The sequence below is a fragment of the Temnothorax longispinosus genome, chromosome 5, assembly GCF_030848805.1.
Source record: "Temnothorax longispinosus isolate EJ_2023e chromosome 5, Tlon_JGU_v1, whole genome shotgun sequence".
NCBI lineage: Eukaryota > Metazoa > Arthropoda > Insecta > Hymenoptera > Formicidae > Temnothorax > Temnothorax longispinosus.
This window is the reverse complement of record NC_092362.1, coordinates 21,328,029-21,346,224: the sequence shown is the minus strand read 5'-3', so window position 1 is coordinate 21,346,224 and position 18,196 is coordinate 21,328,029. Positions and strand designations below refer to the sequence as shown.

General features: G+C 36.7%; 1 protein-coding gene across 1 annotated transcript in view; it reads right to left on the bottom strand.

Annotated features, from left to right (window-relative positions):
• The window catches only part of Mdy (diacylglycerol O-acyltransferase), a 95,749-nt gene extending 78,193 nt beyond the window's left edge, over nt 1–17,556 (bottom strand). Inside the window, exons 1-2 of the mRNA XM_071777741.1 lie at nt 16,869–17,556; nt 1,413–1,541 (exon numbers count right to left, since the gene is read on the bottom strand). Of these exons, the coding sequence (XP_071633842.1) occupies nt 1,413–1,541; nt 16,869–16,990 (251 nt within the window). The 5' untranslated portion in view covers nt 16,991–17,556. The remainder of the gene's footprint in view (nt 1–1,412; nt 1,542–16,868) is intronic.
• Between the last annotated feature and the right edge of the window lie 640 nt (nt 17,557–18,196).

Below are 18,196 nucleotides of genomic sequence, written 5' to 3'. Positions count from 1 at the left end.
GATAAGCATAGATTATCTCGCTCGATACAGGCGTAATAATTTATATTCAATTTAAACTCTATTCACGAGACTGCTATAGCTTGTAGCTTGTAGTTCATTTTATAAATGAATCTTTCAATATTATACGACATCTTATTAAGTAAAAAATATATAACTTTGAATCTCGTCGCAAGCTTAACAATCTGACAGGCAATATTTCGATCTTCTGCTGTGCCATTTCTCTTCTCATTATCTTTCTTCTTATTACGAATCTTACTAAATTCAATATCGAATGACATACTCATACATACGCCATCGTAACAATAACAGTGCGGTCGGTTTATAAAGGTATCATATTTGTTTCCATCTGTAGAGCGTTCTGAAATATGAGTGCACCAAAACATCATGCAACCTTACCGGTTGACAATCTGTCACGGTGTTCCAACAACGTTTGCCGAGCAGGCTCCAAATAACATCCACTTACCCGAGCTATAGCCATCCCTAAAGAACAGCGAGTAATCGCGCTGAAATAGTTACAGCTACAAACTCAATTTTGTCAGCTTGCCTGCTGGCAATCGATTCTTTTTGTCGTACCCTGTCAATCGCTACGATAGCATATCCATCAAATTGATAGAGGCACTTCTGATCGCCTCTTGTTCCCCTATCGTATTCCCATTGATTGCCAACCCACGCAAAGACACTCTCTTCTAATTTCGGTGAGTCAGTAACAACTTGATGACGCTATTGCTTGTCAAAACTTCCCCTTTTTTTATTCATGAAAATGATTGATCGATCCATACAGTCACTTAAACATAGCGAACTCATAGATTCGAATTCAATACATTATGGACACTCACATATATTTACGTATCATATACTACTATACATTTCTGTGAGCAATAGTGCAACAAACATTCGAGAGAGAAAAAAAAGAAAAATAACAATTAATCAATTTTTATTAGAATTGACAGATTCAATTTAATCGGCTCAACGTTTAGTTTCTTATTCAGATTTTCTTTCTCGAAATTCACCCTCGATTTCAAATGCGAGTGATCAAAGATTTCTTTACTGAGGTATCTTCAAGAATTAGAAAAATATCCCCTTAGAATTTAAAACGTTTTGTGATATCTTATTACTACAAAGATAATTTTTTAATTCATCATTGTTTATATATTTTATATAGTAAAATATATAGTTTATATATTTTTACTGCGTAGAAAATAAAATTAATTATTAGTTCAGATAATGATTCAATTTTATTATGCCAACAAAAACGATTAGCATAATTTCCGTTGATTGATTAGTTGATATTATTGTGTACCATAATTTTCTAGCAATCAGAGCGTTTATTACTGACAAATTGGACTATGACCCGATGAAATCGGCCACATTTGTTAGATAACGGAATATTATCGACAATTCAAGATACTCACTTTATGAAATTTTCAAGCAGTAACCGGATACCACCGATACCTAGCAGTAAGAAGCCCCAGTTGACAAATCCCGTGAAATTATCGAAGCCTGAACTCCAAGAAAAGAGACTATCTCTTGGACGGTGACATCTGAAAAAGAAATAAGAGAACTTGAATAAACCATTTTTCATTATTTATTCGTTATTATAGGCAATGTCGCCGATAATTTTTCAAGTTACTTTGCAAAATGTGTTACATAATAATTATTGAGTTCCTCAAAGATTGAATTATGTAAGTAATACCTTTCATGTATATTTTGTATTCGCCTCTTTACGATCTCTTTATGCACAATGAGCTCGTTATTATACGGAAATTCGATAATAGACCGAGCTCCAAGTAGCTATGAAGGGGAAGAAGGTATTAAGGAGAATGTTCTCATTCTGGTGCCATACTAGCAAAATTCTCCTTGTGCGCGAGCGGTATGAAGAAAGACGTATGAACGTCATAGGGATGAGAATGGGACAATAAAGGGGCTTTCATATCGTACGGTTATACATGTTCTTATATCAATTTACGGACTGACGTATAGTTCACACGTGACGACGTGGTAAATGATATGAGTCAGTTTTATCGCAATAAAAGATGCTCGTTATATGACGGACGTTCAAGCAACCAATTCAGAGACATCCCATGGGAGCTGCGATTCTCGCGTTTTCCTTGTGGATCTAGATAGCAAAATGTAGTTTATAACGGACGATCATAGCAAAATTACTATTATCGTGCACAACTCTCTCACTTTGTGCTCTCGACGGACATTGCTTTGCGTTCGGCAGGCATTCAGGACATCGCAAATTTCGTTTAGACCGCGCTCCGTTGGGGTATCAAAGTGGGCAGTAATAATGCATCCCGGTCCTGCGAAGATACACAAATTGCGTGTTTCACTTTCAGAACATTTATCTCTCTCTAGGGCGCTTCTTTTTAAAAAAATTCCTTCGGCGCTCCATATTATTAAAAAAAATAATTGGAAAATTAACGACAAAAAGAACTAATAAGATAAACAATCAAAAAGACAGTCTCAAGATCACGTTTTAAAAAATAATTAAATTTCATATAAAATTGTTTAAAGTTAACACAATTTCATCGTGTAATTTTTTAAAATAAGTGACACTTTAACGAGCATCTTCGCACGATTAGTGATAACCAATTCATTTATTTCTTCGCTATTATACTCTCTTTATGATATGACAGTAGTGGCTCATCCGACACGGTAAACCGTTATCATGAATCGCGCGAGTCCGCCTTCTCGGTCAAAGATACAAGAGGCACTCGAATGTTTTGTGCGCCATAAGACAAAACCCTTTCGAAAAGTTTATACGATGGTCCTCGTCGACCCTTGTCGCGAACGCGCACCCAACGGGGGGATGACAGACGTGTATTGTGGAAGCCGATTATGGAGACGCATCCGGTATATAATCCACCCTAGAGACACCAAAGCCAAGAGGGTTTTGTGTTACAATCCCCTATCATATAGATACCATTCAGATTTCATGCACGGAGTATTGTTGACGATGCGCGCTTGCCAGTCACGCGAGAGAGAGAGAGCGGCGCACCATATGAAATCTTCGATATCTAAAGTGCTTATTGGACGTACATGACGATGCGAAAGAAGTACGTACTAAAAGGATCTCTCAAATAGTACCATGGTGAGTCGATTATTACATAGCAAAGAACAAAGGCACTACGCGACGGGACTTCTATTCTGACACTTTGTACTGAAAAAGCCTTTTAATACACTTAATGTATTCTTAACGTACTTTTTATTTCTTATTCAAGCTCGCACTTGCGAAACTGAAAAATAATTTTCTTTAAACAGAATTAAAAGTGTATTTTCTAATATGTATTCTAGCATGTATTATTGCCACATTAAGATCAAAGAGGTTTCTATGCAGTTTAAAGGCATATTCTTAAACAATCACTCTAATAATGTGACGCGTAAATTAATTAATTTATAAAGAATTATATCTCAAGTTCATGTTTTATTTCATGTTTCTCTATAATTGATTTTTACATCGGCAATAATAAAAAACTGTACTTTAAATAAATTACGAATTACTATACCGCACTGAAAATAACATTAATGATATCCACAATCAATATACAAGAAAAATAAATCTCATATTATATTGAATTATAGCGATTCAATTTTGTCGACATTTCGATTGCCTCTTCGTGACCGCTAGTATTATGCCGTTATCGAGATAGGTCTTGTGAAGCTTCTATACCACTTTCATGGAGAGAAGAACCTCTCGCCTTAAGTATTTACATGAAAGATCCTAGCGGAAACCCGGGGCGTGAGCGATAATATATATTTTTGAGACCGTGTCTCCTTAGAACTTCGAAGAACCACAGACTCGCAACCGAAAGGTCATGAAATTGAATTTATATATATATATATATATATATATATATATATATCCTTCTAGATATTACAATTTAATTTCTAAATCGTATAATATAAATATCTTGAAAGATATGGCAAAAACGCAAATCCCCATTTAAGGAGGGTGGTTGGTTAAATCAATTTGATAAGAATTAGTTCAAATTTATGGAGAATATTCGTCTATGGGAATCTATCGTCCATGCCAAAGTTGAAGACAATTGCCTGCATGATTGTCGAATAAATAATTATTGAAATTATACTCTTGTCTCTCTCTTATACACGGGTGACACAGGGCAAAAATGTTACCTAACCTGTAATGTAACTCTCGAAAGCATATTAAAAATGATAAAAATTTAATGAAAATAGGTGCAAATAATTCTTTACATATTTAGGAAGAACTTTCTCGAAGACTGAAATGATTTGTCTTTATAGTTATCAAGAAATTGTAAAAATAAAACAGGACCACATTTATTATTGCCACATTTCAACGTGGATAATAACGTATTTGGGGAAATTGTACAAACAACTCTTTTTAAACTTTAAGAAACAACAATTGAATGCATTCCACATATTTATTTGTTAAAATTCGTTTATTTCGCGCAACGAAAATCTATATGCTTTCCCGCTGCCGCGCCGCCTGCCCCGCAGCGGGACGTCAACCAACCTCCTTAAGATCTCTTTAAATCAAAATGCAAATTATGGTTTTAACTGTGAAAATGCAAGTTATTCCAGTAAAGTCATAAAAGTAATATGCTTGTTCATTATATCTGAGTTCATAATTATTCAAATTCTAGCGTCAAAGTTTTAACTAACTCAAGCTACTCAAAGGACACATTAAGATAGTGCTCGCATTTCACCGTTACTCATTTTTTGCAATTATAATTGATTCATTTGTTGATACTGTACTTACTTGCAGAGATTGCGTATCTTAACAATACTTGATAATTATGCAAGTATTTTATTCGATAAAAACAAGTACGATAATTGATTTCACAACGTAATAATATGCACAAAATATATTTTTTTATTATTCCTTTTCTTACACAAATATTCTGCTGTAGCATACTTTATATTTTCTTAAATATAAAATCAAATTTTAAAGTCTTAAATATTTAACAACTATAATTAATTAAAATACACAAGTACAATTAAAAAATTTAATCTAATGATAACTAACACATACTTCATACATTATCTATATAAAGTAAACAACTAAAATCACTGTATATATGTAATAAAATTATCAGTTTATCTAAAAAAAATATCATCAGCTGTGAAAGGTCTGCAAAGGTCCGTAATTGTTATATCTACACTTGTACATATAATTAGCTCTGATAAGAACTTACAAATATCTATATTATAAAAAATATATGATATCTATATCTATAAAATACGTTACATTTTGTGTACGTAACTGAATGGAAAATCTGGGCAGATTAGAAACGTGTAACGTAGAAACGTATATTAATTATATTTTATATATTAATAATTTAATCTCTCTTTTAAAAAAATATATTTACTAAATATATGCTGTATATTTCAAAAATGCATAATACACACGCGAATAAATAGCGCGCGCGTAATGCGCACATCGTTATTTTCAAATTATTATAAATTTTCACAACGGCGACTTCACAGCGATGACGATGCAATTTGCCTGGTGAAGAATTCCGTCGGTTTTGCGTACAAAATGTAACAGGCGAACGTTATATATCGCCCTGTCGTAATTACCCGCAGCTATCCTCAGTGCGGTTTCTGCGTGCATTCAGCAGCATCGTCGCGCGCGTTTCCCCACTGCCCCGCAGACAACAGTCCCCCTAATAAACCCTCTCGACCTGTACGCCGTAACTATTACTCAGAATTTATGGCAGATCGCGATAATTAATAGAGCCGCGATAGAAACGGCGGTTTGCGCACGAAGAGCTATCTCTCGCGCTTCTGATATTGGGGCAGCATGGCGAACAGGACGCAGACGTGTCGCACGGAAATTCCATATGCATGAGAACGATGGACTGGATATGTCCGAAGTGTCACGACCAGCGTCTTCGGGAAACGTTTGAGATACGGCTATACGAATACATTTACGATCTTTCGACTTTTGTCACCCGGTTTGCGAAACACAATGAGTCATTTAGTATGAGATAAACGTCGATCCATACGATATCAGACAAGTGACGTTATGATACAACGCTTCGTCATCCTTCGATCAATGTCCCGTCCTGGAGAAATACGGGCGTACTTTTGAACTTTACTTATCGACATTATTTTCGACTCCCGTTCCTCCGTTAATAGTAACATTATTATATTTATACATATTGATGGATTAGGGCCGACGATGTCGTCTTGTCAGGTTGAGAAAACCGTACTTGAAACTAGACACGCGCTCTCGGATGATTTATCGGGATTGTTGGCGGTACTTTTTAGACCAAGTCCAAGCGGCATCCGCTCGTGATAAGTTGCAATATCATACTTTAGTCCACTTTCTGACAAACCGCGGCCATAGAGGAGCAAAAAAGGATCAACTAAGTTGTCGTTGCTCTTCCGGGACCCGGAACTGAGAGACGCGCTCCCTGAGCGCGCGCGCGCGCCACTTTCTTGTCCCTCCAAGGCAAATCGCTTCCGCTTTCTTGCAGTGGACATATTACGGGTCGCGGAAAAAGTTTCTCTTAAGCGAAACTTGCGCTAACGCGACGAGTTTTCGGCACGTAGCCGCCGTGGCGTCCCTTGATCATCGACACCGCGATCGCGCGCGCAACTTTGGCGTCGAGTTTTTGCTCGTAACGCCCGACGAGGACCCGTTTTTCTTCACCGGTGTGGCGGCGAACGTGACTTCAAACCGATCCGCGGATTTAATTGAACTCTGAGTTTATGATCGCTGACGCACCCGAATGGCGATTGATTTCGCCATTTTGACGCTGTCTGCATAACGAGGTTCCGTCTCCCTACCGTCTTTGAATCCGCTAATAAGAATAAACGTTTGAATAAATGACCTCTCATCAAAATCATTTTGCTGTTACATTTCTATTCGGAAATGAGTATATTTCATTTAAAAAAGGAGTAATTTACTTCTCATTTCAAACTTATGAAAATCCCGATTATGAGTCTTGTTGAAAAAAATAATGAGCAACAATGATTTTGCATTATTTTTCCACCAAGATAATATTATCCCCATAATATCATATCCCATTGCCATTATTTCCATCCTGCATTATTGGGTCTCAGTTGTAAATCTCCGTTAGAAATGGTACTGATGTTTCTTTTTTTATTTATTTTTGTCTAAAGCAAAATCTACCCTTTTGATGAGTACGCATGAGCAAGTGCTATCTGTGCAAATTATTTTGAAAGTTTACTCGCGTCTGAAAATAGCGAGAAAAAAAGCAAACAAGCAAACGCGGATCATGACTGATAAAACCGTGACAATTTTCAAATAAAGTTATTTACAGCTCTTAAAACAAAACTCGTGTTTATTCAAAACTCGCGTTTTATTGAAAAATGCAAACCCACATTTGCGGGTAGATTTTAAACAAAATAAAAGGGTCCGCGCGCAAAAAAATCCCATCGGCATTGCCGTCACTCTAATTTAAAAATATGACGATTATTATTTCCCTGCATGAAAAAATTAACACCTACGAAGTTGTTGGGTAAAAAAATCCCTTCGCAGTGGACACAAAAAATGAGACCGGAAGGAGAGGAAAGAGGAGTGAGGATAATCGACATATGATGGGCGCGCAAAATGAAATAAAGAGAGAAACGCGCTTTTCACATCGGGAAATGTTCAAAACGCGGGCGATGTTTCCGAATAATTATTCGGGCGTCCTGTAGCGGTCACGAAACATAATTCAATCGAGATAAATTTTCGCACCAATACCCAACTGTCTATCACCGGCATTTTCACAATCCGACCAACGTTTTTCCGAACGATTCTATCTGTCACTTTTCGAGACAACTTTATTGGAAATTATGAACAAAACGCCGAATATCGCAAACGGATAAATTAAACTGCAAATATTTCTCTTTACTATAGAAAATCACCAACGCTGAATAAATATTAAAAATGTGTATAGAGTTTTAGATAACTAAAAATTCCGCAATAACATTATACTAAATTGTCATTTTCTTCATTTTTACTTTTCATTAACATGTATAGCATAACTCGCACTATAACTTAATATAGTGCCGGTTTATTAAACTACTTGCTCGTTATTGGGACTGATTACGCAAACGACGTATGTACCTCACACTGTATAATAACAATGTATCTGACTGCACATCTATCTATGTAATAATTATTCAGCATATATCACGGATGACTAATGTCTCGTGTCATATACTGAGTTGCATGAATTATTCCGAGATTGAGGACTTATTTAACGGCAACGTGATTTTCCTATACCGGCGTATAGGCGTCGTAGAATAATATCGTGCACTAAGATTAAAAGAGTATTATTTTGTCGTTATCCGAAATAGCTATCGCGTTTGTGTACAAAGTACCATTTTTCTGTCGTGCAACATATTTCGCTGATTTGTTCGGCATTCTCTAATAGTGTTCGTATTTTATCTACATATTTTTTTTTATATAGCGTAATGAAATAATCATATTTAAAATTAATATATTTAATTAAGAAACAAAGAAAAGTATTATTTTTATTATTATTTATTAATATAAATAAATTTTATGTTATAAAATAATCATAAAGAAACTTTTGCCGTATGTGTATGGCGTAAAAGTATAAACAGAATTTTTACAAATAGCAGTGTATCGCTAAAATCGCGAAAACTCGTGATATTCTTCAATAATAATCCAATATTATGTTTTCTTTTATCGTGATGTAACACAGCTGTTTATTTTCTTCACTCCATTCAGACTAAAGGAAATGCGTTGTTCATCTAGTCGTTGTTGGATTTCAACAATCCAATTACGAAACAGCACGAAGCATCTTGCTTCCGCTTAAAATCGCGTACTTCACAAGCCATCCGGCAAATCGACGAAACCGCGAAATATAAAGGTACCATACCTTTTGTTTTTGGCTCAATTTGAGAGCCACCCCGATAAAAACTATTCACGCTACTCTCTTTTCCTCTCTCTTTCTCTCTTTCTTTCTTTCTTTCTTTCTCTCTCGCTTTTTCTTTTTCGCTCCTCTATAGAAAAACGGCGAAGAACTGTTCGCGCAAGGACAGACGCGACGAGCTGGAGGATAAGAAGCATTCGATGGAAATGGAAGAATGGCACCTTGTGCATGTGCCTTCTCCGTTGAACGGTTTTCCTCGAGAATCTTCCCGACACCGGAAGGCCTCGTGAATATTTAAACGATAGACGGATATACATATATTACCCGTGTAATGAGGAGGGAATCCTCCTACTACAACGTCCGGTTGGCGAAACGGTGGGCCGAAAGAGAATAAGAAATGACGCGGTAGAAGAAGAATATTCTAAATGATTCATGAAGGGAAATTAAACGACGCTTTAAGCAGGCTTTCCTTCCCTCACTTTCATTCACCTCGACTCTACACGCCTTCTCTTCCGCACTTTCGACGACCTTAGGATATAGGAATCGATTACCTATCGTCTTTTTCTGCCTGATTCCCAATTCATTTCTCGCTACTATTCGCACTGCCTTTATGCTACGAATTGTCTTTCTCTCTTTTTTTCTATCTATTTTTCTATCTGTCTATTTTATTTCTACCCGTCTATCTTCCATTTTATGTGTCTTGCCATTTCTTCTCTTTCTTGATAAACCATTTTATTTTCGATTTCTTTTGCCGACGACATTTTCGATCTTGATAATGCATTCTGAAGATTCATAAAGATTTTCTCACCTGTCTCGCGAACGGCAAACGGAATTCGTGTAAGTTAGATAAGCGTTAAAGAAGTTAATTTAAAGCTGGTCGTGACACGACCACCATACTTTCTTTTTCCCCCTTGACGAAACCACATAGCAGCTTCGTCGTCTCTGACCTGCAGGCGCGGTTAGACTAAATTGCGTTTCTTTTGACTCGGTGATTACTAGCTGCAACCGTATAATTGCAAGTCTCGACATTGTGTAGGTATATTACAAACATCCGTCCTTTATTTGAATCATATATTTCTGCGTTATTTGTTTGTCCAACTTTATCCTATCGCAACAGCGTAACGAGAGAAAATAATGTCGGGGTCTTAACACGCGTATAATTTACGAAAAACATTTGTAACATCAAGATAAATATTACACGTACGTGCTACTTTTAAGATAAAATAATATAATTAAAATAAGATAATTAAAATAAGATAATTAAAATAAGATAATTAAAATAAAATAATAATAAACAATTATTTATATAATATAACGCACCATACAACGATCTTTTTTATACTTTTTTTTTTTCTATTCTCGGATATTATTTTGAATTATTTCGAATAGGGTAGCTTTAAAGTTTGTAAAATATAAATCTGGGAAATATCATCCGGCACGTCATCTTCGCGGCGATTCAGTAGAACAAGAGCTCCCGGGCCAGCAACGTCGAGTTACCGCAAAAAAACCGCAACCCTTCCTAATCCGGACACTCGTTCCGTCCCTTCCGCCGGCGTAATCGCCACCATTGTTCTTCCGCCTGATTTCGCGCGCGAAATCCGCCACTGCCGCCTATAATCTTACCGTGGAAACGAGGCGGGAGACAGAGAAAAAAGAAAGAGCGATAAAAATTGCGAGGTAGCAGCAGCGCTGGATGGAAAGGGTTGCGGGATTGACAGCACAATACCGTTAATCCTCATCCGTTTCGAAGGCGCTACGCGAGACGGTTTCTCTGTGCTGGGTTCGCGAGAGATTAAAAGTTTTTGCCGAACTCGACGAAATGCAAAAAAGCAGCGACGGAGAAGAGAGGCGACGGTGTGGGTGGACGGGGAGCAAAAATTCACCGCGGCACGCTCAACGTCAGGGCGAAAATTTGCCGCCCGCCACGGGAATAACGCGTGGTTTCAGGGTTTATTAAGGGGCTTTTTGCCAGAGAATGCGCCACCCGGTCGGAATGTGGAGCGCGCATAGAGCTCACTTTGGAATTAGTATCGGTGCACGCGATAATAACGCAGTCAACAGCCTGACGTAAATTAAAATCTTGGAATGAGATTCGCTTCAACGCCTCGCTAATCGTTATTAAAGAACAGTTTATCAAAGGGTTTTATCGCAGCTTTGTTATCACAGAGACTTGATATTTAGAAGAGTTTAAACATCTTAATTTGTGATTTTATATACATATAGCAAACATTCATTTATTTTGTTAACTAATTAAATAAAATTACATAATAACTTTCTAAAACGTTTCATAAGAGATACACGCTATAGTTACATACGAACTAGTTTGTGCAAACTCATTGGATGTAGCATTTGAGTTGGCTAATCCTCTCTCTACCATCAGCAAGGCGGAAGATCCCAATTTGTATCTTGTCTTTGGCGGTAATCGATTGTTGCTCCGCTGAGTGAGCGTTACAATACAGTTAAACAATGCATCAGTGAACTTAGCAATTCTCTTTAACGGCAAGATGCGAAAGGGAGCCGTCGAATCAGGTGGGCAAACACGTCCCGGGTACTCCCGCGCCGAAATCGAGAACTGGGGGAGATCGGAAACTCCGAAGTCAATCTCGAGCATTCCGGAAATACATTGTAAAGCAACCGGTCCCGTCCTTCTCGCGCTATGCCTCTCCGCAGTGGCTCTCCTCTATACTCCTCGTCGCTCACGCGCGGAAAGAAGAGGACGAGAATCCGATATTGCCCGGCTGCAGGCTCGTACTCGTACCCATCGCGCGTCTAATTGCAAACTCGTGAAAACAAGAGAAGCACTCGACAAACACGCCGCGAGTAAATATAAGGATCGTTTGTTCGAGGATGGATTCGCCGCTATAAGGAGCGGGCCCGGGAAGAATAAAGGAGGCGCGCACCAAGATGGAAAAAGAAGCTGCGACGCGCGGCAAAGCAAAAGAGACTTGCCATTTTCGAGAACAAGAAACTCTTGTTTGCAAGTCATTATACCGTGTTGGAGGGATAGTTTTTACTCTCTGTCTTTTCCTCTTTTCTCCGTCCTTCTGAAACGGCGCAATGAACGGAATGCACGTGTGAGAGAATACACGTACACGCGTAGAAAGAGACAGATAAAAGTTGCCGTATAACGTACATACATGGGGCGTAACAAAATACGCGATATTTTTGAAACGGAGAAATAACATTGAATTTGTAATAGCTAATTTTAATATCATACGCTTTCATTTCCACGGGAAATGTTCTTTTCTCATTCATCGAGAAATCTCTCATTAAAGTCAATATTAGAATAATATGTACATTGATTTTGTTCATTCATTTTAATTGTTCTGATATTTTATTAGTTAAATCTGTTTGCGATTCTTCAATAATATATTTTTCTCAGTAATTAATTATTAAACAAAATTACATAATAATAACTCGCGCAAACATATTTTCATCTTTATATCAGAGATATATTCTACTAGAAAATTATTACATCGAATTATCACCGTTTCGCGTGCAACAGAAAAATTACATTTAAAATACGTCAAACGTGACAATTAATTAATCACGCATATAAAAAATATTTTTGCGATGTTACATGTATTCATTGTTCTATAATACATTGCAAACAAGTTCGATACTTTTCATGGCTAGTAATTCAATCGTGTAATATTTTATATACTCTCTCAATCGACTTTTATAATATAAGAAATAAATATAGAAAATATATTTCTATTATTATTATATTATTACAATATACGACATCCTGCCTTTCACTGCATAATAATTCGCGGCAGTATTAAACTAGTGTACATTGAGCAAATGATTTTATGTCAATACAAAATCGGAATACTATGATTAGCAATTTTAATTATCAAAGCGGATATGTAATATATATATTCTACTTCGAATTGAATCATGTAAATGGACAATCAATTTATTCTGTTGTCAGTGGAATGTTTGAACTAACAGCAAATATAATACTTAATGATAGAACGCGTTCCTGAATCCATGTAAGAAACTTACATACAAAAAAATAGTAGAGAGAGAGAGAGAGAGAGAGAGAGAGAGAGAATATCAAATTAATTGGACCGTTAATTATATTTTAGTAAAACTACAACATTATTAATCGAATAAATGACACATTTTTTTAACGAAATGACAAAACAGAATTTTATTAACATTAAAATATAAAAGATATAGAAATAAATACAGACATTACATATTACTAATAAAATTTAAAAATAAAAATTCGAGAAATAAAATTTTTAAATATTTTTTATTCTTATTTTCATATACGCGTGATTTAATTAAAGAATATTCTACATTCACATTTTACTCAATTTTTAAAAATTATTCTCGTTTTGTGAAGAATCAGTAATCTACACTCTACAGAAATAACGAATAACAATAAGTGTTTATTAAAAAAGAAATATGTAAAGTAACATAAACTATATTTTTATTACATATAAAAAAATTGTTGATATATGACACGGAATAAGTCGATAAGAGAAGTCGTAGCGGCAACGTCGCATTAGAATGATTTTGCCGCGTCACTCGTATTAACATTTTAATTAACGACACGGGAAGATGGTGTTCCGGCGCGCATACTTTGCCACGCATTCCACTGTGTGGAACGTCAGCGGTTCCGGAAGCCACTGAAGAGTGACGACTATGTTGCGAAGGGGTTGCCAAGAAGTTAAAGCTAAATCTCGGTACAGCCCAGAGCTTAATTACGTGCGCCAAAGCGTACAGAGGCGTTTGAACCTGTTTGTGCATTCGCGTGATCGAAAGTTCGTTGTCCGTAACCTTGACCTACGATGTTGTATCTAATTGATGGAAATGATATTTCCGAATTCGAATACGTATAGATATCATTAACCTATAATTTTATAGATATTGCTCTAAGCTTTTTAAGTTTGACATTCTTTACTGTTAAAACATATCGTTTATTAAACTCATTTGTGAAATTAATTATCTGAAGTAATGAGCTCTAAATACCATAAAAATATAATGAATATTTGGAGAAACACTTATTGTCAGATTGAAAATATAAAACTTTCATGTTGTTCCTTATGACATCGTTGCCATGGCCATTTTATCGATATTATTTGAGTAAAATATTTTACTGAACGATAACTCGTTATTTATTTGCGCTTTATCGATATACATTTAAGTTTATTTCGTCTAATTTCAATTTATTGAAAATAAATGTTTCGCTGCAATTTATAAAAATATTTATTTGCTCTCAGGAGAGAAATAGTCATGCTGATATTTCCGTGGTATGATTTAACTATTAAAATATCTTTTCTATATTCATCAGTAACAGACGCGTGATAATTGACGGATGATAATTGACCATTAATTATTAGAAAGCAATAGACGAGAATAACACACACATGGGTCCTTTTAAATTATTGAATAGTTAATATATTATTAGACAATATCTGATCAATCTTAATATATATCAATTTCAAAGAATATTTAATTCTTCAGTAAAATCCGGCACACATTCGATCGGTATTAAAGTGGATATCCTTCGACTTTGTACATATACGCGTTACTGGGAATTTATATAGATTGGAGATTATCATATAATGCTGAGTATTATATAATGCTAGGAATTATAACAAGTTTTTATCGTGTATATGTTTTGCCAACGCAAAACACATTTGAGAACTGATTCTTTATTAATTCTGAATCTCCTAGTCACATGTTCAGTTGAATAGCGTAGTATAGTGAATGATATAAAGATAACTACTATAAAGCAAATTCACATATACACATATATATAATAAATAAATTAAAAAGTCCTCATTTCGATATTCAATTTTAGAAGTGAACCATAGTCTCATGAGAATCTTACACATCGAGAAAAGTATAATCTATGTAGAGCTTTTTCCTCCGCTTTTTCCAGTCAAAATGAAAAATTTCATATTAAAATCTATCTCATATCATATATAATTCTTCTTTAAAAACGTCATGATAATCAAATTAGAACATTTCATGAGATTGAATTTTATACACGGAAGAAATAACACAGTTCTGCTAAAATCTCTAAAAATTTAACTAGATACAGATTTGAAAATAATTTCGTTGGATCAAAATAATTATGTGGAACGCTCAAACTGGTTGCCATAATGTCATAACTTTTTGCAGTCTTGCATAATTATTTTATAATCCAACAAAATTATTTTCAGAACTGTATTCAGTTAAATTTAGATATTTTATTAAAACCGTTCTTTCTCTCTCCGTACATTTCTCTCTCAAGACTAATCTCCAAGTTCTTCTAATTCGACGGCGTGATCTCGTTAAAGATTGATTTACATTCAAAGTTGCAAGCTTAATACAGTCAAAGTCAAACTTGACTTCGTTGATAGACACTTCGACAGAATAGAATAGATGGTTTCGACGTGAAGCTCTGAAATAGCAAGGAGCGCGCATTAATTATACGCAACCGGGAAGAAACTTAGTCCAGGTTGACGAATGAAATTTGTCCAGTCGGACAAGCGTTTAAAACTTTGGAACAATTGCTTATACTAATACAAATGATCGATATTCCTCGATACAGACGTCTGATTTCACATCCTGTGGATTCAACAAGCTGTCACAACAATTCTCAATGTGACGCTATTTCTTGCAGCACCGAGGTCAATTGATTGATGAACAATTACTTGTGAAGTCGCAGTTAACTGACGCTCGCATATACATATATGTATATGCGGGATAAAACGATATATACGATGTATTTTGTGTTATGTAATTTGCATTAAAAAAAGTTAATGATGTTATTGCAAATTTTAAATTGCAAAAGAGCAGAACGTTGTTGCGCACGTCGGACGCTTTATTTGCTACATTTTATATACATAATTTATACAAACTTATATTAAAATATTTTTTTATTTTGTACGAATTACATTATTTTATAATATTTCTCTATTAAACGAGTTCTAAGTTACTTAAATATTTGTGTCAAAATTATTCGCTCTGAATCTTATACGGAATTAAAATTTGATGTCTGTAATGAGTAATATCGCTGACATCATTTAGAAAATAAAATTCAACTTTTGTATTATGCAAAAATGCATAATATCCATTTTATGCCAACGTTTTCGCATGTCACAAAAGTCTATTAAAATACAATACTCTCTACTTCCACAAACGTTGCCTCAAGATATCTAAACTCCATGTTAAGCAATATATTTATTGACGTTACATTAATGTTATAATAAACTTACATCACAAACAATTGCGCCAATATATTTTTACAATTCTTTATTATGTAACTTCGCTACACCAACTATCGGATGTAAAAGTATTACGAGAACTTTAAAATGTAGAAAGCATCGCATATATTCGACATAGGCCCTGACACAATTCTGAACGATCCACATTGCCAAGGATGTTACGTCACGAACGAAGTCATACGTGGCCATGGGAATGCAAAAATCGCTAAAGAGAAAAATAATTTTGCGGCACATAACTGTTCTTTTTTTTCACGATGGGGCGTGCATGTTCGGAGTTCATTATTTCGCGATCTGTACAGCGTGCTTCCAATGCCTGTGAAACGAGCCGTAGGCTCGACCGCACGCAGAACGCCACGCCGCGCGCCGGACCGGACGGCTGACCTCCGGCATCGATTGCAGCACGCGTCGGAGCGGGATGTAGAATGTGGAACGGAGCAAGACGGAGTGCGTTCGCCAAGAATGGGGATATCCCCTCTCGTAGCATCTCGCCAGAAACGACACGAACGGGCATGCGCACGTTAAACGAGACGCGTCTGTTACGTCGTGCGTTTCTCTCGAGGCCTGACGAAAAATCTCGCGTCACGTACTTTAAGCGTTCCCGTTCTCGCCGAACAGTGTACAATCCTCATGAACGTCCACTGCGCGAGCCCGAGCTATGTCTCGTGCCGATAACGACGTATCGTCGTCGAAAACGGGCGGATATATATCGTGATACAACGTAGAATGACGCGGTGAAACGCGGAGCGCGAGGCGCGCGAGCAGGCGGCAGCGGAAGCAGTCGGTGACAGTGCGTACTCACGGTTTGTCAGGCTGCGATCTGCGGACCTTCTGCTCCGCCTTCTGGATCTCCTCCGCCCTCGTGACGCTCTTCGTCCTGCGCGATCGCACCCGAGAGTCACTGTGCTCGTGCTCGGCCGTCATGTCGTCGTGTCGTGCGCGACGACGTAGAACATAGAAGCACGCGTGTTTTTGTGGATCTGATATACGGCGCGCCGAGTCACGTTCGTCGGCGCGGTAAAGAGAGAAAGAGAGAAAGAGAGAGACTCGCGAGCGAGAGCCGGTACACGCTTCGGAGTTAGTGACTGTATACGCGCGACGACGACGGCGACGACTGATACCGATAACGAGAAATCCTCGCGACGCGTGAGAGACGTGACCGCCGAATGATGTGCGAGCGGCGTGAAATTATCTTTGCACGGCCTTCGTCGGATTCGTCACACGCCCGTCGCGCTCACGACGTGGTTGCGACGATACTACCGAAGGAGCAACGCGGCTCTCTCTCTCTCTTTCTCTCTCTCTCTCTCTCTCTCTCTCTCTCTCTCTCTCCCCCTCTATGAACGACGACTGTTTATCTATTTTTCGTTTCCCGACGGATAACGCTTGTCGCCGATGGACTGATCGGTCTCTGGGTTCACGTGTCTTAGCAACATGCACGAGTCACGTGTACACATACTTACCCTTTGAAATCACTTTGAATTAGCAAAACCAACGATATTAGCTAACAATGTAGTAAGGAACAACTGGGCAATGTTTTACACACATTTGCCCATTGTAATTATTTCAAGTTAGCAAAACCAGCGATATTAGCTAACATTATCGTAAGGAACAATTAGACAATGTTTTACTTGAAATTACTTCGAGTTAGCAAAACCAGCGATATTAGCTAACATTATCGTAAGGAACAATTAGGCAATGTTTTACACACATTTGCCCTTTGAAATCATTTCGAGTTAGCAAAACTAGCGATATTAGCTAATAATATTGTAAAGAACAACTGGACAATGTTTTACACACACACACACACACACACACACACACATTACCCTTTGAAATAATTACGAGTTAACAAAACCAACAATACTAGCCAACAATATCATAAGGGACGACTGAGCAATATTTTAGGAAAATTATTGTGACTCTATGTAAATAATTATCTTCAATCATCGTTAAAATAATTATTTAATTAAAAATCATTGTCGATTTTTGAACAATAATTGATTGTATAACATAATAGATCTCTCCTTTCCCTTCTCTCTGTCCTTCCTTTCTTCTGTTCTTCAAATGTGAAATCAATTCGAGGATTTCCTTTAGTCTTAACGTCTCTTTTGGATAATATCTACAATTAAA